Source organism: Nycticebus coucang, chromosome 3, assembly GCF_027406575.1.
Source record: "Nycticebus coucang isolate mNycCou1 chromosome 3, mNycCou1.pri, whole genome shotgun sequence".
NCBI classification, from domain to species: Eukaryota; Metazoa; Chordata; class Mammalia; order Primates; family Lorisidae; genus Nycticebus; species Nycticebus coucang.
The window spans coordinates 80,038,414-80,062,057 of NC_069782.1; the positions used below are offsets into that span (position 1 = coordinate 80,038,414).

At 41.4% G+C, this 23,644-nt stretch overlaps 1 protein-coding gene across 1 annotated transcript in view; it reads left to right on the forward strand.

Annotated features, from left to right (window-relative positions):
* GLUD1 (glutamate dehydrogenase 1) overlaps positions 1-23,644 on the forward strand; it is a 51,185-nt gene that overhangs the window by 2,130 nt on the left and 25,411 nt on the right. The window contains exons 2-4 of the mRNA XM_053583811.1: positions 16,923-17,003; positions 18,556-18,611; positions 20,364-20,427. Of these exons, the coding sequence (XP_053439786.1) occupies positions 16,923-17,003; positions 18,556-18,611; positions 20,364-20,427 (201 nt within the window). The remainder of the gene's footprint in view (positions 1-16,922; positions 17,004-18,555; positions 18,612-20,363; positions 20,428-23,644) is intronic.

Here is a 23,644-nt window from a genome sequence, read left to right on the forward strand (position 1 = left end):
TATTCTCCAAAATAGGAAATACAAGTTCAGACTCCCAAGAAAAAGCAAACAAGGATATTGGAGGCAGAGGTGATAAATAGCAAACATGAAATTGCGTTGTCAACCTTAAAATGGATATCAAGTTTATTTTACTATCGTGTTTTGCCAGCATTGTCCAGTCCCTTCAAAGATACATAAATTAACCAGTCTATTTGTTTTTCTGCAAGATCTGATTTGGTCTCCTCAAAGTTCTTTATATTCTTCTGTTATTCAGATCCTCTTATCTTTGTAAGTCACAGCTCCACAAACTCACTAGAGCTAACTAACTCAAGTTTACCATAGTTTGTCAGTCCTTTTCTCTCTCGTTGCCACAGCAGTTTTTTTTGTTTGTTTGTTTTTGTAGAGACAGAGTCTCACTGTACCGCGCTCGGGTAAGAGTGCGGTGGCGTCACACCGCTCACAGCAACCTCTAACTCTTGGGCTTATGCGATTCTCTTGCCTCAGCCTCCTGAGCAGCTGGGACTACAGGCGCCCGCCACAACGCCCGGCATTTTTTTGTTGCAGTTTGTGGCTCAGTGAGTAGGGCGCCGGCCCCATATGCCGAGGGTGGTGGGTTCAAACCCAGCCCTGGCCACAGCAGTTTTAATGCCACAATATTGATCCTAGCAACAAATTGCATCAGCCATACCAAAGTACTCTTATTGTAGCACTTGCTGGTACTAGACTGTAAGATACAATTGTCTGTTCTATTTATCCCATTTACTGGAAGGCATGCTACTGAAACCAGTATTAACTCCCCGCATTTAAACAGAAGAACTAATTTGTAACTAGTAAAACAGTAGCATGCACTGTAAGATGATAAGTAAACTAGAAAGAAAATTGGCCTCTGTAAAGTGATATATTTATTACCTTTAGGAATTTGAAAGGCTTTGTGGATTAGGAAGGATTCGATATCTGTGAAAGCCTTTAAAAGTATTTTAGTGTTCTTAAGATAATAAACAATATACTAGGCTGGGCATGGTGGCTCACGCCTGTAGTCCCAGGGCTGTGGGAGGCCGAGGCGGGTGGATTGTCTGAGCTCAGAGGTTCAAGACCAGTATGAGCAGCAGTGAGCCAGAGTAAAACCCCATCTCTACTAACAACATCAAAAACAGCCAGCACCGCCAGAGGAAGAAGAAAATTAACAAAAAAGGGGTACTTCAAACAAAGAAGAATGAACAAACAAACTGAAATTAAAAATAAAAATAAACAATATACTAAATAGATGATCAGAATTTAGATATTGTAGATTTCCATGCTTTGTTTGCAAGACAACCCAAGATTTTCCTACTCATTTATCACTCTTGCCTGATTACAGAGAATGTGCATTCTAAAATGAACTTACTTTCAATAGCTTTTTTTCCTCCACTTAAACATTTAAAGCTTTTTTAATTTATACGAAATTTGTTAACCTTCTTGGTCCCACTCTGGTCTTAGAAATACAGACTATATTAGGTGATTGAGATAAAGTATGACTTGGATAACCTCTATGAATTTCTGAAGTCTTAACCTCTTAATATGTTTTAGTAATACTCTTCTCCCACTGGCCCACTAAACTGTTGCCTTTTTTTTCTTTGCAAAAAAAACACTTTTGCCTATCTCCATCCTTTTCCCCACCCTTAGCTTTCTATGTTGTAATCTTTCCACAAAAGCAACCCTATCACCTGAATTTTCTAAAATAAAATTCTCAAGGTTGAAGCAAAGAAACTATCTTGTTATAATCTCTGTAAGGGAAACAGGTGGTTTTAAAACTTGTGGGTAGCTGATATGATGTACTTTATTCTGAGTAAATATTTAATAAGACATATTGTTTTGTGCTCTTTTCCTGATTACCAGGTTTAACCGAAGCATTGGATTTGCCTTTGTTAAGGATTTGTAAGCACATGACATAGAGTTTGAAGGAAAGTTTAAGTAAGGCCTATTTCTAGGAAAAAGGAATATTGTCTGAATAAGTGACTTATTTGAGAAGATTTGTTCAAAGGCTCTGGCGTGTTGAAAAATATCATCAGATATTGTTCCTGTTAACTTTCTCTGAGTAAATTCCCTATATTTTATTGGCCATGGTTCTGCCTGAGACCAGTCTGCCTTTTTAGAAGGAAGTGAGGTTGGGGATGTTGTTTTAATCATGTCTTATGAATACATATGTAATGACCTGTCTTCTGGTTAATTGAAGTGTAGTAAGTTAGACAACATTTGCCACAAGAATGTCTGTCAAAGTAGCTGGTCATGAAAATTCTAGCACTATATTCATCTGAAGGATACTCTCAACAAAGGCAACTAATTTTGCTATTCTCATCCACCTTACAGTATTTCAAGACAGCCAGTTCAACCTTTCTCTCTTTTTTTTTTTTTTGAGATAGAGCCTCAAGCTGTCACCCTGGGTAGAGTGCTGTGGCATCACAGCTCACAGTAACTGGGCTCCAACTCCTGGGCTCAAGTGATTCTCCTGCCTCCGCCTCCCAAGTAGCTGGAACTACAGGCGCCTGCCACAACGCCCGGCTATTTTTTGGTTGCAACCATCGTTGTTTGGTGGGCCCAGGCTGTATTCAAACCCACCAGCTCAGGTGTATGTGCCTGGCACCTTAGCCACTTGAGGCGCTGAGTCTCAATCTTTCTCTTATGCTTGCTTCATCTTCTTGGGAGTAGTATAAGACTTCTTCCTTTTCTAAGCACCACCACAAAGTCTTTTTCTTGAAACTGTCTCATTCTATTTGTTACCCTTGGTAGAGTGCCATGGTATCGTGGCTCACAGCAACCTCAAACTCTAGGCTTGAGCAGTCCTCTTGCCTCAGCCTCCTGAATAGCTGGGATTACAGACATGGGCTACCACACATGGCCAGTTTTCTATTTTTAATAGAGAATGGGGTCTCACTCTTGTCCAGGCTGGTCTTAACTCCTGAGCTCAAGCAATTCACCTGCTTCCACTTGACAGAGTGCTAACAGGCATGAGCCACCACCCCTGACTGCAAAGTCTTAACACAAAATGAAGAGTGGACTCTTTTTTGAATGTTGTAGTCAGGAAAAGTATGTCCATCTTCCAATTGCTTGCCAGCAAAAAACGAGTCTTTGCTGATCAGGGCAAATTCCTTCCTTATCCAGGATCTTGGCTTTCACATTTTTCAGTTGTGTCTGAGAGTTCAACCTTGAGAGTGACAGCTTCCAGGGTTTTTACCAAAATCTGCATGTTGGTGGCAGTTACATCTAAGGGTGAGATCTCTTGCACCTGAAGAGGTGGATTAGAGCTGGGGATACTTGAGAGAGCAATGCATAGGTCACTGGCTAGAGAGCAGCCTAGGAGCACACAACTCCTAGAAGGAAATTTTAAAAGTCAGTTTGAAGGGGAAGGTACAGATTGATAATAGCAATCCATTGATAGAGAAGTCAATTTACTTTCTCTTCCAGCCTGCCTCCACCCAATTGCCCTTTTTTCTTTTTTTTTTTAAACAAAGTTGTTCTGGCTAGAGGGCAGTTGTATCATCATAGCTCACAGCAACCTCATACTCCTGGGCTCAAGCAATCTTCCTGCCTCAGATTCTTTTTTTGCAGTTTTTTGCGGAGGCTGGGTTTGAACCTGCCACCTTGGGCATATGGGGCCAGCGCCCTACCCCTTCGAGCCACAGGCACTGCCCCCACTGCCTCAGATTCTTTAGTAGCTGTGACTATAGGCACACACCATGACACCTGACTAATTTTTTTCTTTTTGGTAGAGACAGGGACTCTGTTCTTGGTCAGGCTGATCTCAAACTTGTGGCCTCAAGTGATCTTTGTTTCTTAACCCCCTACTCCCATGCCAGGATTATAGGTGTGAGCCACCACCACACTGGACTCCCAGTTGTCTTGATATTAAATCAGAATTCATTATCACCGATTGTGTCTTCGAATTTTCTTTTTCTTTTTCTTTTTTTTGAGATATGAGCCAAACACATTTAACTTTCTTGCCCCACCATGGTGTCACAGCTCACAGCAACCTCAAACTCTTGGGCTTAAGCAATTCTGCCTCAGCCTCCCAAGCAGCTGGGACTACATGTGCCTGCCACAACGCCCAGCTATTTTTTAGAGACGGGATGTTACTCTGGCTCAGCCCCGTCTCAAACTACTGAGCTAAGGCAGTCCACCAGCCTCAGCCTCCCAAAGTGCTAGGATTACAGGTGTGAGCCACCACACCCAGCCCTGTCTTAGAATTTTCCAAAATTATCATTTAAATATAACGGATAGGCTGTAAATGGAATTCTTTCATCCATTGACCCTAAATCTTTAATTACAAATATTAGTACCAAAAAGTTTGCCCTATATTAAGCCAATAACTTATTTTTAGAGCAAAAATGCCTAAAAATAACAGTGGGAGGTAGATGGCCTTTGTTGTCTTTTGGTGATACAAGGAAAGATCTGGAATCAACATTATGTGAAAGTCCCCCTCAGCCTCCAAGATGTCACTGTTTTGCTGAATGGGAATACTATTGAAGTTATTAGTACTGTTTTGGGGATTTTTGTTACTGTTGTCTTTTGTTTTGAGGTGGAATATCACTTTGTCACCCAGGGTAGCCACCCAGTGGCTTCCTCATAGTTCATCGCAATCTCAAACTCCTAGGCTCAAGTGATCTATCTTACCTTGGCCTTCTAAGTAGCTGGAACTGTTGGCACACACCATGACGCCTGGCTAACTTTTCTATTTTTAGTAAAGAGGGTATCATTCTTGCTCAGGCTGGTGTGGAACTCTTAAGCTTAAGCCCTCCTCCCGCCTTGGCCTCCAGAATGCTAGGATTACCGGTGTGAGCCACCTTGCCAGCCCACTAAAATATTTTTTAAATAATAGAAATAAATTGGAGGCCTCCCAGAGTGCTAGGATTATAGATGTGATCTACCATGTCCTGCTTGACACTGTTTTAAAGTGAAACATCCTCTGCCTTCACTGGAAAAAAAATTCCTGACTTATTTCTGCTATTCTGAATGGAAAGTCCTTAAAATGTGTGTAACTTTTAATCAACTCATACTTTATAAAAATGTTTAAGGGATGTGTTTCTGTATCTGCTGCCAGAAGATAAAATATAGCCTTTGTAGGTAAATTTAATTTAGGATTTAACCTTTCTGAAAGTTCAGTTTAGATTTAAAGCCCTCAGCCCTGAGGTTGTTGATTTTGATACATTTTAGTTAAATATGGAATGGTGTTGCAGGCGTTTTTATGTTTCATGGATGCCAAATGCCTCTTTTTCCCTATCAGCTATGCTGCAGAAAGGAGAGCCATGATAGTAGTGAAGATCTGTACATCAAATTGTCCTTCAGTCTTCCTTTCTGTTGTGTAGTTGAATCCATTTAGCTAGTTTGCTTTGGCAATAGATCCCCATATGCAGGAAGATAAACAAAACACTGCTCACCCAATATACAAAGTGTAATTTGTTTGCTGCTGCTTCTATTTGGAAGGTAAGCATTGGTATAGTATATTAAAATCCAATAAAACTTATAGCGTTTAAATTTAAGTACAAGAAATAAAAGTTGAGCTTGAACTTTCTGGCATATAGTGGGAAGAAATTGAGTTTACCACTTTTGCTAATAATTTAGCTTGCTTAGGAAAATCAGTTTTTGTCCATTTTATTTTATTTATTTATTTTTTGGGACAGAGTCTCACTTTGTTGCCCTCAGTAGAGCACTGTGGTGTCACAGCTCACAGCAACCTCTAACTCCTGGGCTTAGGCAATTCTCTTGCCTCAGCCTCCCGAGTAGCTGGGATTATAGGCGCCCACCAGAACACCCAGCTATTTTTGTTGTTGTTGTTGTTGTTGTGATTTGGTCAGGGCCAGGTTCTAACCCACTACCTTCTATACATGAGGCTGGTGCCCTACCCACTGAGCCACAGGTGCCACCCTTTTTTTTTTTTTTTTTTTTTTGTAGAGAGAGTGTCTCACTTTATGGCCCTCAGTAGAGTGCCGTGGCCTCACACAGCTCACAGCAACCTCCAACTCCTGGGCTTAAGCGATTCTCTTGCCTCAGCCTCCCGAGTAGCTGGGACTACAGGCGCCCGCCACAAGGCCCAGCTATTTTTTTGGTTGCAGTTTGGCCGGGGCCGGGTTTGAACCCACCACCCTCGGTATATGGGGCCGGCGCCTTACCGACTGAGCCACAGGCACCGCCCGTGTCACCCTTTTTATCCATTTTAATATTAGAGATACTGAGAGTTCTGCTTCTAACTAGTAAAAACTGAAATATTATGGATGTTTAAGGACAGATCCCCTGGTGGCGCCCATAGCTCAGTGGATAGGGCCCCAGCCACATACACCGAGGCTGGTGGGTTCGAACCCAGCCCAGGCCTGCTAAAACAATAATGAGAACTGCAACGAAAAAAATAACCAGGTGTTGTGGCGGGCGCCTCCAAGAGCTGGAGGTTGCTGTGAGCTGTGATGTGACGGCACTCTACCAAGGGTGACAAAGTGAGCCTCTCTGTCTCTAAGAAAAAAAATAATAAAAAATAAAAGTTATTAGAAGACCTATCTTCTTCCTGGAAAATAAAACAAATTCAAACAATTTTGCATTCACATATAATGTGTATAAAACTCATCACAGATGATGTCTTTAGAGGTCCATTTATTCTAATTGCTAAGGCAATGAAATAACATTTTAAAGAGAGTTTTCCATTAAAAGAGATTTAAAGACCTTTGTTTGGTATTTAACATATTAATGTACTAACCAGAATAACATGTTAGTAGAAAAATGAGTTATTATATTTAAGAGTTTTCTTTCTTTTTTTTTTTTTTTGTAGAGACAGAGTCTCATTTTATTGCCCTTGGTAGAGTGCCATGGCGTCACACAGCTCACAGCAACCTCCAACTCCTGGGCTTAGGTGATTCTTTAGCCTCAGTCTACTGAGTAGCTGGGACTACAGACACCCGCTACAACGTCTGGCTATTTTTTGATGCAGGTTGGCCGGGGCTGGGTTTGAACCCACCACCCTTGGTATATGGGTCAGGCGCCCTACCCACTGAACCACAGGCACCGCCCTATTTAAGGGTTTTCAATTGAATAATTTTGAAATGGCTTTCTTCCAAGTGTCTCTTTACTAAAAGCTAGGAAAATTCTTTGTTTACCATAAATTGCTATTATTTCTTTTAATTATTTTTGGGAAAAGTCTGTGAGACCTAATTTTTCTGTAGTCTAGAGAAAATGTGAACGATAACACGAGTGAAAATTATAAAGGTTGTCAATAATGAGGCTCCTTTTGTCATTTATCCTTATCACAAATATGTCATTATAAGACTTTGAAAAGGCATTTTGCTCAGTGCCTCACCCCTGTAATCCTAGCACTCTGGAGGCTAAGGGCAGTGGATAACTTGAACTCAGGAGTTCGAGACCAGACTGAGCAAGAAAGAGCAAGACCCCATCTCTACTAAAAATAGAAAAATTAGCTGGGCATTGAGATGGGCACCTATATTCCCAGCTACTTGGGAAGCTAGGGCATAAGGATCACTTTAGCTCAAGAGTTTAAGATTATTGTGGGTTATGATCACAGTCTCAACCTCAGGATGGCGGGGAGACTCTGTCTCAAAAAAAATTAAAAAAGCATTTTATACATATTGGCCCTTAGTAGGATTTATGTACACTTTTTTTTTTTTGTAGAGACAGAGTCTCACTGTACTGCCCTCGGTAGAGTGCCGTGGCATCACACGGCTCACAGCAACCTCTAACTCTTGGGCTTACGCGATTCTCTTGCCTCAGCCTCCCAAGCAGCTGGGACTACAGGCCCCCACCACAACGCCCGGCTATTTTTTTGTTGCAGTTTGGCCAGGGCTGGGTATGAACCCGCCACCCTAGGCATATGGGGCTGACGCCCTACTCACTGAGGCACAGGCGCTGCCCCTACACTTTTTTTTTTTTTAATCCCTTTTGCCAAGAGAGAGAACAGAGAAATAACCAAGAGTGATAGTACCAATATTGAGGGTTTACTGAATAAGGGCTGTGTTCATTGTGATCTGTATTCTATATTCTAAGTAAGTCATATTTTGTATTATGTGGCTTTTCTCCCTTACAGGCAAGATTTCTGAACTTTATTCTTTTTTTTTTTTTTTTTTTAGCAACAAGAGTCTCGCTATATCAACCCTCGGTAGAGTCCTGTGGCATCACAGCTCACAGCAACCTCAGACTCTTGGGCTTAAGCAATTCTCTTGCCTCAGCCTCCCAAGTAGCTGAAACTACAGGGGCCTACTACAACGCCTGACTAGTTTTTGGTTGGAGTTGTCATTGTTGTTTAGCAAGCCAGGGCCAGGCTCAAACCCACAACCTTTTGGTATATATGGCCAGCACCCTACTCACTGAGCTATGGGGGCCGAGCCTGAACTTTATTCTTAATTAAGGAACATTCCTTAGTTCATAGGGATTTCTGATAGTTAAACAGTCATTGCATTTTTTTTAATTTAGAATATGTTTTCATTGATTTCCCCAAAATAGAGCAAGATTTAAAATCTCTTCTTTTCTTTTTTTTAGGCAGAGCCTCAAGCTGTTGCCCTGGGTAGAGTGCAATCTTGCCTCAGCCTCCCAAGTAGCTGGGACTACAGGTGCCTGCCACAATGCCCAGCAATTTTTTTGGTTGTGGTTGTCATTGCTGTTTGGCAGTCCCGGGCTGGATTCAAACCTGTCAGCTCTGGTGTATGTTGCTGGTGCCTTAACCGCTTGAGCTACAAGCGCTGAGCCTTAAAATCTCTTCTGTACTGTGTCTTTCTCTTTCTTGTTTTGGTTTTAGCTTAGTATTCTGTTTGTACCTTTTCCTTTCCTGGAACCCATCAATAAATGACAGTTGAAAAAACACTAAACCATGTATTACTGCAATAGAAGTTCAACTATGGAGAGACAGTCTTCATCTGAGAGCAGGGGAAGCTGGGTCAGGGAAAGGTTCTTTTCAGATAAGGAGAAGGGGGGTGGTTTTTAAGGTAAGGTGGGGAATAGGACTGTATGTGAAGGGATCCAGACTGAGTATGGGTTTGTAAATAAGGGATATAAAGATTTATGACATACGTAATAAATGTATTTGGTCTCTGTGCCTGGTTCAGAGCTCCTAAGTTCCTTAGAATTTCCTGGGTGATAGGATTGTCTTTTGTTCTAACTAGGCCACTCTTGGTGGGCTCCTGGATAGCTCGAAGAATGGGAACCAGTTTCCGGAAAGACTAAGCCATAGTTAGAAGTTTGGAATCTACAACCCTACCCTCCAACCCCCAGGGACTAAACATTGAGTTTAGTCACCAAAAAGTCATAGTCATGACGTTGTAATCTAGCCTCCATTAAAACCCTAAACTGTGGTTGAGGGAGGAGAGGTTCAGAGAACTTCCAGGTTTGTGAATGCATCCGATGTGGGGAGGGTGGTGTACCCCAACTCCACAGGGACATAAGCTACTATAATGGGGACCTTGCAGGCATCACTCTGTGTATCTCTTCCATCTGGCTATTCTTTTGTATCCTGTACATAAGTAAAGTGTTTCTCTGACTCTTACGAGATTATTGAATATGAGGAGGGAGTTGTGCTAAGCCTTGATTTATAGCCAAGTTGAACAGAAGCATGTGTACTCTGGGTACTTGGAACTGGCATCTAGAGTGGGGAGTGGTCTTATGATACTGCATCCTTAAGCTGTGGGGTCTGTGTTAACTCTAGGTTGTTAGTGTCAATTGAATTATATTGTAGGATACCCAGTTGACATCCAAGAGAATTGGAGAATTGCTTGGTGTAGAAAACTCACGTTTGGTGTTAGAAGTGTGTGAGTAGAAAATGAAGTGATAGGTAATGACAGATGAGACATTGTGAAGAAAAGATAATACAGCATTTCCCAGTAGATAAGATATATAGCATGAAGGAGAGTAGAGTCAGAATAGCTAGTCACAACTTCTAGCCTGAAAGACAGGTAGAAAAGGGTAAATAGGAAAGAGCGTTGGATTCTGAAAATAAAAATCTGGTGTAAAATGATCCTTAGGAAAATGGAAATACAAGCATGCGTTTTTCTCCACCATGCCCTTGCCTCAGGAGGTCCCTGAGCCTGTAGCGCCTGTCCTTTCTTCCTGCCTCCCTGTAAAACCTCTTCCTCTGGAAGACCCATCTCAAATGTCACCTGGACTTGTAAATGATTTATATGAAACTGGATATCTGAGGTTTCAGGCCTTTACTTCTTTGAACCTTTTTACAACAAGTTACCAGTTTTAGTAAATGTTATCCAGCTTTATTCACCATTTTAACTATCATCAGTGTAAGACCTGTTTGTTATAAAGCTGTGGCTAGATTTACTGTTACCAAGATCAAAATAAGGAATCTTCAAAAAAAAATTTAACAATATCCCTTTTTTAATTTTATTTTTTTGAGACAGAGTCTCATTATGTTGCTCTCGGGAGAGTGCTGTAGCATCACAGCTCACAGCAACCTCAAACTCTTGGGCTCAAGCAATTCTCTTGCCTCAGCCTCCCAAGTAGCTGGGACTACAGGCGCCCACCACAACACCCAGCTATTTTTTGTTGCAGTTATCATTGTTGGTTACCTGGCCCTGGCCGGGTTCAAACCTGCTACCTTCAGTGTATGTGGCTGGCGCCGAAACCACTGTGCTACAGGTGCCAAGCCTGGAAGGATAAACATTTAAATTGCTTAGGAGAAGGTTGGGGCTACAAGTGAAAGTCAAGGGATTCTTCAATGTTTTCTGTATTTAAATTTTAATGAACACAGGATAGGTATAATGTAATCCCAGCACTTCAGGAGGCCAAGGTAGGAGGATTGCTTGAGGATAGGAGTTTGACACCAGCCTGGGCAGCATAGCAAGATCCATTCTCTACCCGTGCCCTCCCCCCAAAAAAATTATTTATTTAAGTTTTATTTATTTATTTTGAGACAGAGTCTCACTATGTCACCCTGGATAGAGTGCGTTGGCATCACAGTTCACAGCAACCTCCAACTCTTGGGCTTAAGTGATTCTCTTGCCTTAGCCTCCCAAGTAGCTGGGACTACAGTTGCCTGCCACAGTGCCCAGCTATTTTGATGTTGTAGTTATTGTTGTTGGCAGGTTTAGGCCGAATTTGAACCCACCACCTCCCATGTATGTGGCCAGCGCCCTACCCACTGAGTTATGGGTGCTGCCCTATTTTATTTTATTTATTTTATTATTTTTTTTTATTATTGAGACAGAGTCTCACTTTGTGGTCTTTGGTAGAGCCCTGTGGCATCATGGCTCACAGCAACCTCCAACTCTTAGACTTCTCTTGCCTCAGCCTCCCAAGTAGCTGGGACCACAGGCATGAGCCACCACACCCAGCCTACAAAAAAAATTTTTTAATTAGCTGGTCGTGACACATTGACCTGTATGTAGCCTTGGCTACCTAGGCTGAGATAGGAGGATTGCTTGAACGACTGAGCAAGACCCTGTCAGTCAGTCAATGAATACATAGTAAATATTGATGAAAACATACATATGTGTTACATGGTTTTAAATTTTTAATGAAAAAACGGAATGAAATATTTCTTTAATATCAGCTACACATTTGCTTCCTAGAAGCATTAAGCTTATCCCCTTCAAAATAGTTAAAAGATTTAGATAATGGTTTAAAAATTTAGCAGGGGATGGCGCCCGTAGCTCAGTGGGTGACTGGCCACATAACAGCGAGAATGGCTGGTGTGAACCTGGCCCGGGCCAGCTGACAGCAACAATGACAACTGCAACAACAACAAAAAATAGCTGGGCGTTGTGACAGGCATCTTTAGTCCCAGCTACTTGCTTAAGTTCAAGCGTTTGAGGTTGCTGTGAGCAATGATGCCATGATACTCTACCCAGGGCCATAGTTTGAGACTCTTGTCACCCAAAAAAAAAAAACTAGTAGGGATGTCCAACCATTTTTTTTTTTTAATCTCTGTTACACATTAAATACACAAATATCAACATAAGCTGATTAGCAGGGGAAAAAATGTCCATGATACTTTTCATAATATTCAACACCACAAATAAGCAACAAATGTTCTCACAAAATCAACATTGTACACCCCTGATTCTGAAGTGGTATTTTTCTGCTATCTTAAGCAGAACAGTACATTGACAATATCTAAAGCAATGAAATGCATGGTTTTTCTTAACTGCTGTGCATAGTGCTCCTTCCCATGCCAAAGGTCTGAATTTTTATCAGAGACTTACAGTGTTTCAGGTAGTCTTTATTTGTTGATTGATGCTTATTACCAATTCCTCCCTTCTCTCCTTTCTGTCCTCATTGGTAATTTAAGTTAACCAATATTATTAAGTTACCATTATTGTGAGTTAGGAAAGTATATTAAGTGAGAAAATAAGTTCTGATGAGTAAGTGGTAAGAGTGTTGGTCCATGGATTTTAAGAGTTGTATGGGCAGCGCCTATGGCTCAGCGGGTAGGGCGCCGGCCCCATATGCTGAGGGTGGCGGGTTCAAACCCAGCCCCAGCCAAACTGCAACAACAAAATAGCTGGGCGTTGTGGCGGGCGCCTGTAGTCCCAGCTGCTCGGGAGGCTGAGGCAAGGAGTCGCGTAAGCCCAAGAGTTAGAGGTCGCTGTGAGCTGTGTGACGCCACGGCACTCTACCCAAGGGCGGTACAGTGAGACTCTGTCTCTACAAAAAAAAAAAAGAAAAAGAGCTGTAAGACCTCCTTGCTTTTCTGTGCTTGAGGTAGAATTCTTGGTTATTGAATAGTAGTTTCTGAAAAGTACAAGAATACAGCTTCCTGGTGAATGAATTAAATCCTATTAAGAGATCCAGCTTGAAGTAATTTTAAAAACCATTTGAATTTTTTTGTGTTTATTTAATGATTAATTATAAAAAACAATGATGATTTAGTGGCTAAGGCGTGTGCTCACACTCTAGAGTTTAGTTTTGAATCAGCTAGCCAAAGGAAGGGAAAAATTCAAGCTAGTCAGTTGTGGTTTGCACTGAATCTTATGTAAAGTAATGAGCTGGTTTGTTTTCTCCATCACTATGGCAACTTCAGCTGGTTTTTGCTTTGATTTTTATTTCTCCTGGGAAAATTTGGTATGCACCCATCAGACTTTTGAGCATGCTAAGAAATACATGATTAAGTAAAAAGGCAGAGCAGTGCTTTGTTGTGTATAGTTTGCAGATGCCCACATTTCATTAATGTTCTTAACTCCGTTAATTCGGTTAACTCAGAATAACTGTATAGTCCTTTTCTGTTGAGGATGGAAGGTGTGATTTCAAAGTTCCCATTGTAGCATGTGCTTCACTATCCCTCTTGCCCTTCCTCCAACTTAACTGAAATTGATAAATAATAAACATCGTCACAGGTGGTATTTCTTTGGTTTCCTCTACTGAACTGAATGCATAGATTACTGTGTCAGCAGGTCAGAGTACGGTGCATGATTATTTTAGGCCCTGTTTCCAGTGGCCTCAGTTCTGCGATCCATACCTGTGTAATCAACCCATTTGCTTTGTGGTTTAGCCGGCCATGGACTCCTTCTTTTTGTTAAAAACATCACCTCCGTTCTTCTTGGAGTGATAATCTGCTAGCACTGTCACAAGACCCAAACACTAGTGATGCTGGTGTCATCATTAGAGGCTAAGACATAGTGCTCTAAGCCTTGAGGATACAAAAATAACAATTTACTTTCCTCCATTTCCCAAATGAAATATGAAAATAGTTCCTGTCCTGTGCTCCCGCCACCCCTAATCCATTTTTTTCCCTGTTAGTCCTGCTCAACCTTTAGCCTTCTCTACCACATGGTCTATACTATAGTAAAGGAGGAAAGGCTCAGTTTTATAAAACATGACAATATTCAGAGTAAAAGTAAGATCCTTTTTGCTTCATTCTGGTTTTAAATACTCTTAAGGTTTTCTGGTTTTCTTGTTATATAGTATATATTACCTGATGGTTGGCTTTATTGAACAACTTTGGATTGAGTATGTTTAAAATATAGTAAGCATTCAAAAATACTAGGTTTTCCCCTTTTTTTAGAACTTTGATGTATATGTTGCATTATTTTCTCCTTCATATTCTCCAATTGTGCTAATTTCTCCAAATCCACTGAACGAAATAATTTCTCCAAATCCACTTTATTAAAATATGATTACTTTTTTTTAAGTAATCATATTTTAATAAATCTTAGCATCCATTGGAATGTGGTTAAGAATTTTTAGCTGGACAGGCATAGTGGCTCATGTCTGTAATCCTAGCACTCTGGAAGGCTGAGGCGGGTAGATTGCTTGAGTTCAGAAGTTCCAGACCACCCTGAGCAAGATCCAGACCTCTAGAGCTACTCAGGAAGCTGAGGCAAGAAGGTCACTTGAACCAATGAGTTTGAGGTTGCTGTGAGCTATGACTCCACCACATTCTACCAAGGGTGACAGAGTAAGACTGTCTCCAAAAAAAAAAAATTTTTCTTTTTTTTCAGGTAACAGTATGTTTTTCATAGTCACCTTTGGTTCTCATTACCAGTGTAGGAAGAGCAACCAGCTTTCCCTGAGTGTGTGTGTCTCTTGTATTACTGGAGTTTTGTCTCACCTCCCAAGTAGCTCGGATTCGTTTTGTTTTGTTTTTCAGATCAATAGTTTAAGTAACCCTGTAATCGTATACCTGCCAATTTCCAGAATTAAAAACATGTATGTGTCACTGATTAATTAGAAAGTTAAAATGAAAACAGTCAATTAGCCCAGGCGATGCACTTTAACGTCTCTCTCCTCCCGACCATCGGCTGCTCCCTTGCCTAGGTTCTCTGTGAGCTCTTCATTGGTCCATAGCTTGCAGAAAATGCCTGTGGTATGAGAAGTAATCAATGGAATACTCTTCAGTGTCTAGCAGTTGTGCTCTCTAAACGGGTGTGGCTGGGAAAAATTTTTTCACTTTACAAACAAATTCCTGGGTTCCACCCAGTGAAAACTTTTTTTTTTTTTTTTTTTTTTCTGATTACATGAGCATACTTTCTGACTCATGTCATTCCAGGACTTCAGTAATAAAGTGGACATTTTGTTTATATTGTTTTGTAGAAGGAGGAGTCTGGTTTCTAATTAGCATCTGTGTCTGGAATATCAGGCTTCCCACTTGAATGCTTTTGTTATTTGGCTTATCAATATTGCTGGTTTAAGCAATTTTTAGTTTCTTAAATACATTAAGAGAAAGTAACTCTGTCCTCCATTTAAGAAAGCAAGGAAAATTAAAATAATGTAGTGACTACTTCCACAGGCTCTGAACGATAATGAAAAGGTGCTTTATGTGTAGGAGGAAAAATACTAATTTTTTTTTTTTTTTTTTTTTTTTTGAGACAGAGGCTCAAGTGATTTCTCCTGTCTCCACCTCCCAAATAGCTGAGACTACAGGCACCTGCCACAACACCTGGCTATTTTTTGGTTGCCGCCATCATTGTTGTTTGGTGGGCCCGGGCTGGATTCAAACCCGCCAGCTCAGGTATATGTGGCTGGCGCCTTAGCCACTTATGCCACAGGCGCCGAGCCAGAAAAATACGAATTCTTAATTAATATACTGCTTTATACCTCCTATGAATTTATCTTAAGAAGTAACCCTTGGTTGGCGCCTGTGGCTCAAAGGAGTAGGGTACCATATGCCGGAGGTGGTGGGTTCAAACCCAACCCTGGCCAAAAAATGCAAAAAAAAAAATGAAGTAACCCTAAATAAAATTTGTAGGTGTAATGGCATATATCTGTAGTCGCAGTTATTCCGGAGGCTGAGGCAAGGGGATCTTTTGAGCCCAGGAGTTTGGAGGTTGCAGTGAGCTATAATTGTGCCACTGTGCTGCAGCTCAGGCAACAAGCAAGACCCCATCTCAAAAAAAAAAAAAAAAAAAAAATGTTTTTTGGCAAGTTTTCTCAAACTGATAGTTTATGAGATGTTATATGCTTTCTATCAGGAAAATCTTTTATTCTCAGAATTCTTTTTTTTTTTTTTTTTTGCAGTTTTTGGCTGGGGCTGGGTTTGAACCTGCCACCTCCGGCATATGGGGCCGGCGCCCTACCCCTTTGAGCCACAGGTGCCACCCCTCAGAATTCTTCTTTAAAAGAGATGTCCCTGAGGCTCTCATTAGTTACCTATGACTCTCAGTGGAGAGTGTACCAGCCCAGCCCTTCAAGGGGAGCTGAATCTGTTGGAAGAGGGAAAGCAGAAAAAATGCTACAGCGTTATATGGGTGTCCTTTAAAGGCACACAAGCCAAGAGCACCCCAAGCAATGTAAGCAATGGACTGTTAACAGAGAGAGAAAAATGGCTTAACCCAGCAAACTTTGGTAGGGCGATCGACAAAGACCCTCCAAGCCAAAGCAACAGGCATCTCATCCCCACATATTGTGTCCCTTCCACCAAACACTAATGATTAGTACATGGAGGGGCATTAGGGCTCAAGAGTTGCCTGTCTGCTTGGCTGCCTCCCCTCCTTTCAGAAATGATGAAGGGAATTGCTCATCCCCAGGAAAGGGAAAATGGCTTTTCATCTTCTGGTTGAAAGGTTGGCAGTGGGGTAAGGAAGTAGCAGGTAACGAATGATCTCTTTGGGTGTACCCATTTGGAGCCAAAGCCTCTATTTTACGTTTTAAACTTGATGACTATTTATTCCCCATGTTTATCTATTATCAGAAAGGAGAATTCTTGAACTCCCTGTTACCAAGTCACCCAAACCAAAAAGGAAAAGGAGTTAGTTGCTTTCTATAAAGTATAAAAAACATTCATTCGTTACAGAGTAATTTTTGTCTTATGAAATCATAATTGGTGTTATTAGCAGCTTTTCCTTTTGGTTTTTTACATTGACTTTTTATAGTGTTCTGACACATAAGTCAACTTCTGGTATTCGTGGCAATAGCCTGGATAAAAAGTGGACATTTTCAATTTGCAGTTTTGCTTGGTTTTGAAACTTAACTGAAGTTTGTTCTAAATACATCTCTTCCTTTCTCCCTTGACCCATTCTTTTTAAAAACACCACCAGGTATTCGTTACAGCACTGATGTGAGTGTAGATGAAGTAAAAGCATTGGCTTCTCTGATGACATACAAGTGTGCAGTAGTTGGTAAGTGAGCGCCTTTTTTTGCTACCTAATTAACTCTTTGGGGAAATGTGTTTACACACACGATTACTTTTTAATGGCTCAGCACCCGTGCTCAGCCAGCCAGCCAGCCACATGCACTGGGGCTGGTGAGTTCGAACCCAGCCCAAGCCTGCTAAACAAACAAACAACAAAAAAAAAATAGTAATAGGCAGGCGTTGTGGCAGGTGCCTGTAGTACCAGCTACAAGGGAGGCTGAGAAAGAGAATTGCTTGAGCCCAAAAGTTTGAGGTTGCTGTGAGCTGTAACGCCATGGCACTCTACTGAGGGCAATATAGTGAGATTCTGTCTCAAAAAAAAGATTACTTTTTAAGATGCTTTAGAAATAGACCTTACCAGAACTGATTTTTTAGTTGTGCTCTTCAATTAGTCTTAATTAAGATTTACTCTCATTATGTAAGTGGGGGATTTTTGTAATTGGATTTTCTTAGGTCTTTTTGTTGGTTGGTTTCTTTGGAATTCATTGAGGGCACAAAGAATTAGGTTACAACATGGGGCACAGTGGCTCATGCCTGTAATCCTAGCACTTGAGGAGGCCGAGATGGGCGGGATAGCTTGAGCTCGGGAGTTCAAAAACAGCCTGAGCAAGAGGAAGACCCCATCTCTAAAAATAGCCAGGCATTATGGCAGGCGCCTGTAGTCCCAGCTACTCTGGAGGCTGAGGCAAAAGAATCAACTAAGCCCAAGAGGTGGGGGTTGCTATGAGCTGTGACACCACAGCACTCTCTACTCAGGGCAACAGGGCAACATAGTGAGACTCTGTCTCAAAAAAAAAAAAAAATTAGGTTATGCTGATTGCATTTGTTAGGTAAAGTTCGTCTTACAATTGTTTGGGGGTTTTGTTTTTTAGTTTTGTTTATTTTTTCAGACAAAGTCTCACTTTGTTTCTCCCAGTAGAGAGCTGCCCGTGGTATCATAGCTCACAACAACCTCAGACTCTTGGGCTTAAGCGCTTCTCTTGCCTCATCCTCCCAAGTAGCTAGGACTAAAGGCACCCCCCACAACACCTAGCTATTTTTAGAGACGGGGTCTCACTCTAGCTCAGGCTGGTCTCTAATCTGTAAGTTCAGGTGATCCGCCCACCTCAGCCTTCTAGAATGCTCAGATTACAGGTGTGAGCCAGAGCACCCAGCTCCTTTAGTTGTATCCCATCCAGCTCCTCTTACAATTGTATCCTACCCCCAAGAGATGTGCCATACACTGTGAACCCCTTCTCCCTCCCCCATAGAAAGAAGTCTTTCTAAGTCCTTTTCCAAATTCCATAAATAATACCAAAACATAGTAGAAGAAAATTAAATAGGGCGTTATGGAAGAATACTGATTAGATATATAACTTGGCTAGTCTTATAATGTTTTGTTCAATAACATTTTTTTAAAGTATTAGAAGAAATCAATGTGGATTTATTTCTGAAATTCAAGCTTAAGTGATGCACATTTTCATAATATTGTGTGGTGCTTTCATTTTATTTATTTTTAACCTTTATATGGTGTAACAACTTTAAGCCTTCTCTTTCAGATGTACCATTTGGGGGTGCTAAAGCCGGTGTTAAGATTAATCCCAAGAGCTATACAGTAAGTATTGGTGGTATTTGTACATTTACAAAGGACTTGAAATTGCTGGACTTCTGTGTATCCCCCATACATATCCCCCATACTAGTGAGATTAATGGTCCCAGTTGCTTTTCAACTGGAATGGAAAACAAGTAAATAATTAACTCATTGAGTGTTTTGCTATATAAAAGGTCACCTTTTAACATCAATGTCTTTTTTCATTTTCTTACTTGGTTAAAAGGTAGTTATACTATGATCTGAGATTTTCAATCTGAGATTTTCACGTTTGGATCTTGTTCTAATGACAGGCTGATTCGGTAAAAATCTTAATGTTTATCCTATCTGTACCAAGTTAATTAAAACTAGTTGTTAACAATGCCACATAGTATCAAGGCAGGTGGATTGCTTGAGCTCGCAAGTTCAAGACCAGCCTGAGCAAAAAAGCGAGACCCCATCTCTAATAAAATTAGAAAAACTGAGGCAAAAGGATTGCTTTAGCCTGAGTTGGAGGTTGCTGTGACCTTTGACGCCACAGCACTCTACCCAGGGCTACAACTTGAGACTGTGTCTCAATTAAAAAAAAAAAAAACAGTGCCACATAATACTAAGTTAACAATCTGTATGCGAATGTAATGAATACTATGATTTTATTCTCTTTACTGGAAATATGCCATGGGGGTGGTTCATAGGGTCCATAATTAATACAATCACATCATTTTTCAGTTAATTAAGATTTAGTTTTTTAGTTTCACATTAATATGAGGGTAGAAACAATTAGATTACAATGTTTGCATTTGTTAGGTAAAATCCCTGTTGTAGTTGTGACCTGCACCCAGGAGGTGTACCCATTAGGTGGGAACACAGCAAAGATTCGGGGGTTGGTTGGTAGGTTCTTTGGTTGGTTGGTTTTTGCTTTTTTGAGAGAGTCTCAAGCCGTCACCCAGGGTAGAGTGCTGTGGTGTCATAGCTCACAGCAACCTCAAACTCTGGGGTTTAAGCAATTCTCTTGCCTCAGCCTCCCAAGTAGCTTGGACTATATGCACCCACCACAACACCTGGCTGTTTTTTGTTGTTGTTGCCATTTTTGTTTTAACTGGCCTGGGCCAGGTTCGAATCTGCCAGCTTCAGTGTATGTGGCCAGTGTCCTACCCACTGAGCTACAGCACAGCCCTGTTTGTTTGTTTTGAGACAGAGTCTGACGTGGTCACCCTTGGTAGAGTCCTTTGGCATCATAGCTCACAGCAGCCTCTAACTCCTGGGTTTAAGCGATTCTCTTGTCTCAGCCTCCCGAGTAGCTGGGACTATAGGCGTCCGCCACAACGCCCAGCTATTTTTTCTTTTCTTTTCTTTTTTTTTTTTTTTTTTTTTTGCAGTTTTTGGCTGGGGCTGGGTTTGAACCCACCACCTCCAGCATATGGGGCTGGAGCCTTACTCCGTTGAGCCACAGACACCACCCCAGCCCCAGCTATTTTTTGTTGCAGTTGTCATTGTTCAGCTGGCCTGGGCCAGGTTCAAACCCGCCAGCCTGGGTATAAGGTCGCTGGCACCAAAACCACTGTGCTATGGGGACCAAGCCTATTGTCTTGTTTTTATAACCCAATTTCTGATCTCTTGTTTCCTTATCTTTAAAATCGAAATGCTTGCTTTATGAGTTATTCAAAAGATTATATGAGAAAATATATGAAAATGTCCTTTAAATAGAAAATAAAATGACAGCATAATTTCAAGTAATTTTTGTATCAAAATTTTTTCATTGTTTTTTTTCCTTAATAGGATAATGAACTGGAAAAGATCACGAGGAGGTTCACCATGGAGCTAGCAAAGAAGGGTTTTATTGGTATGTATTCTATATGTGCCTAAATAGAGTTGCCCTTTTACTTCTACTTAGGTTATGATGTGATAGTCCTGGTGGGCACACCTAGGCCTGTGTATGACACATTTCTTTTTTTTTTTTTTTGGCCGGGGCTGGGTTTGAACCCACCACCTCCGGTATATGGGACCAACGCCCTACTCCTTGAGCCACAGGCGCCGCCTGACACATTTCTAATGAGAAGGTTCAGGTTCTCAGTGTATAGTGTAGACACCAGGGAGAGAGCTCTTCCCCCACTTCTCCTGGTACAGACATTGTAAAAGTTTTGATCAGTATAGCACCATTTACATACATTCTCTACTGAGACACCGAGAAAGACCAAGACCATACTTTTGAGAACTAAACATAATAATATCAGTATTTAAAACTTTTTCTAATGTGTGAAAGCAGTTTTTACAAAAACAATTCCACAGTTCCTAAAGCAGTAATAAATTGATGCCTTTTAGAACTTTTGGTGGTTTTTTTGTTTGTTTGTTTTTTGAGACAAAGTCTCCCTCTGTTGCCCTGAGTAGAGTGCAATGCCTTCATAGCTTACAGCAAACTCAAACTCTTGGGCTCACGCAATCCTCTTCCCTCAGCCTCCCAAGTAGCTAGGACTATAGGTGTGTGTCACATAAACTGGCTAGTTTTTCTATTTTTAGTAGAGACGGGTCTCATTGTTGCTCAGGTTAGTCTTAAACTAAGTGAGCCACTAAGCCCAGCTAGAGTTAAGAGGTTTTATTTTTTGGGCGGCGCCTGTGGCTTAGTTGGTAAGGCGCCGGCCCCATATGCCAAGGGTGGCGGGTTCAAACCCAGCCCTGGCCAAACTGCAACAAAAAAATAGCCGGGCGTTGTGGCAGGCGCCTGTAGTCCCAACTGCTCGGGAGGCTGAGGCAAGAGAATCACGTAAGCCCAAGAATTAGAGGTTGCTGTGAGCCGTGGCCATGGCACTCTACCCGAGGGCGGTACAGTGAGACTCTGTCTCTACAAAAAAAAAAGAATCAAACTAACGGGGAGGCGCCTGTGGCTCAGTCGGTAAGGTGCTGGCCCCATATACCGAGGGTGGTGGGTTCAAACCCGGCCCCGGCCAAACTGCAACCAAAAAATAGCCGGGCCTTGTGGCGGGCACCTGTAGTCCCAGCTACTCGGGAGGCTGAGGCAAGAGAATCGCTTAAACCTAGGAGTTGGAGGTTGCTGTGAGCTGCGTGATGCCATGGCACTCTACCGAGGGCCATAAAGTGAGACTCTGTCTCTACAAAAAAAAAAAAAAGAGGTTTTATTTTTGTTATTTTTTTTTATTAAATCATAGCTGTGTACATTGATAAGATCATGGGGCATCATTCACTAGCTTTACAGACAGTTAAGAGGTTTTAAATGGTCATAGCTATCTCTTTAAAGCAGTGGGATAGACAGGGAGGTTAGTATCATCTCTTTTGAAGAATTCCTGAGACTTTTACTATTTGTTACGGGAGCTTTTGCCAAACACACTAAATTTCATCTCGATTATACCTCCCATCTCATTCTGTGAGGTTATTATTACCCTGATAACAAGACTGGACACAGACATCAGAAGAAAACTACATCAAAAGGAATAAAATACTTTGTTGTAAGACTTTTACATTGAGGACTACAAAATATCATTGAAAGAAATCAAAGAGGCCTGAATAAATGGAAAGACAGCCCATATTCAGAATTGGAAGACAATTTGGTTAACATGTCAGCACTCCCCAGATTGGTCTGCAGATTCAACAAAATCTCTATCAAAATCTCAGCTCCTTTTTGGGCAGAAATTGACAAATGATCATAAAGTTGTGACAATGCCAGGGCTCAGACTCAGGTCTGAGGTCCTGGAACTCTCTATGGAAACAGAAGTCGACAGGTAACAGGTAAACAATTCTGAAGCTTTGCCCAGGAATAAGAGAAAAAACTTGTGCCTACTTCCAAGTACAACAGGTGCAGAAGTCAGTTTTGTTGTATAGGGATTGTGTTGAATTTGTCCAGTCTTAGTATCAGGGTAATACTGACATCATACAGTGATTTGGGACGTGTTTCTTCCTGTTCTGTTTTCTGGAAAAACTTGTGAGAACTTGGTGTTAATTCCCTGTGTGAGTTTAAATACCACCTCTTAAACCATGAAGTGTTCCCGCAGGTCCCTGATGTCTCCACGCTCTACCCTTCTCACCCCTGTGTCTCCATGTACCACACTTAATCCTTTCAGCTCTCAGCCTGTGCTCAGCTCTCTTAGAGTAGTTGCTATTTTATTTTATTTTATTTTATTTTATTTTATTTTATTTTTGAGACAGAGTCTCACTGTGCCACCCTCAGTAGAGTGCAGTGGCATCACAGCTCACAGCAACCTCAAACTCCTGGGCTCAAGCAACTTCTGCCTCAACCTCCCAAGTAGCTGGGACTGCAGGCGCCAGCCACAGCATCCAGCCGTTTTCTGTTGCAGTTGTCATTGTTGCTTAGCTGGCCCAGGCTGAGCTCAAACCTGACACCTTTGGCATACGTGGCTAGCGCCATAACCACTGAGCCACAGTTGCTTTTTTAAACAGGATGGATTTCTGCCTGATACCTGTTCTCTGTATATTTGAGAATTTATCTGTTACTTGTTATTTGTGCATCCCTATACTTTGGTTTTATATGGAGTGGAAAACTCATAAGCCTAATAATTAATACTTTGCTTTTGTTTTAGGTAGGTGAAACTGTCTTCACCTTTAGCATGTGTACACTGATAGTCTGTCTTGTCATTCTACACGTCTGATTTACCAACTCTATACCTCAGACTTGCCACTTGCCAAAGCCTTTCTCCAATTGGAATTATTTGAGGCACCCGTAGCACAGTGGTTACAGTGCCAGCCACATGCACCAAGGGTGGCAGTTTCGAGCCCAGCCTGGGCCAGCTAAACAACAGTGACAACTGCAACAAAAAAATAGCCAGGCACCTGTAGTCCCAGCTTACTTGGGAGGCTGAGGCAAGAGGCCACAACTTATTTTAACCCTTAATATTGTTAAAGACAAGCAATATTTTTGTAGATACTCTAGATTCTAGAGTCTAGAAGGATTCAGGAACAATTGTCATCTGTGCCTGTAGAATGTGGTTAAACGTAGTTACACTGGCCCTAGCTGAAGGCAGAGAAAGGAATTAAACAGGAGCAGTGGAGCCTTTGTCATGAGGAGGGTGAAATATGACCTAATCCTTCCA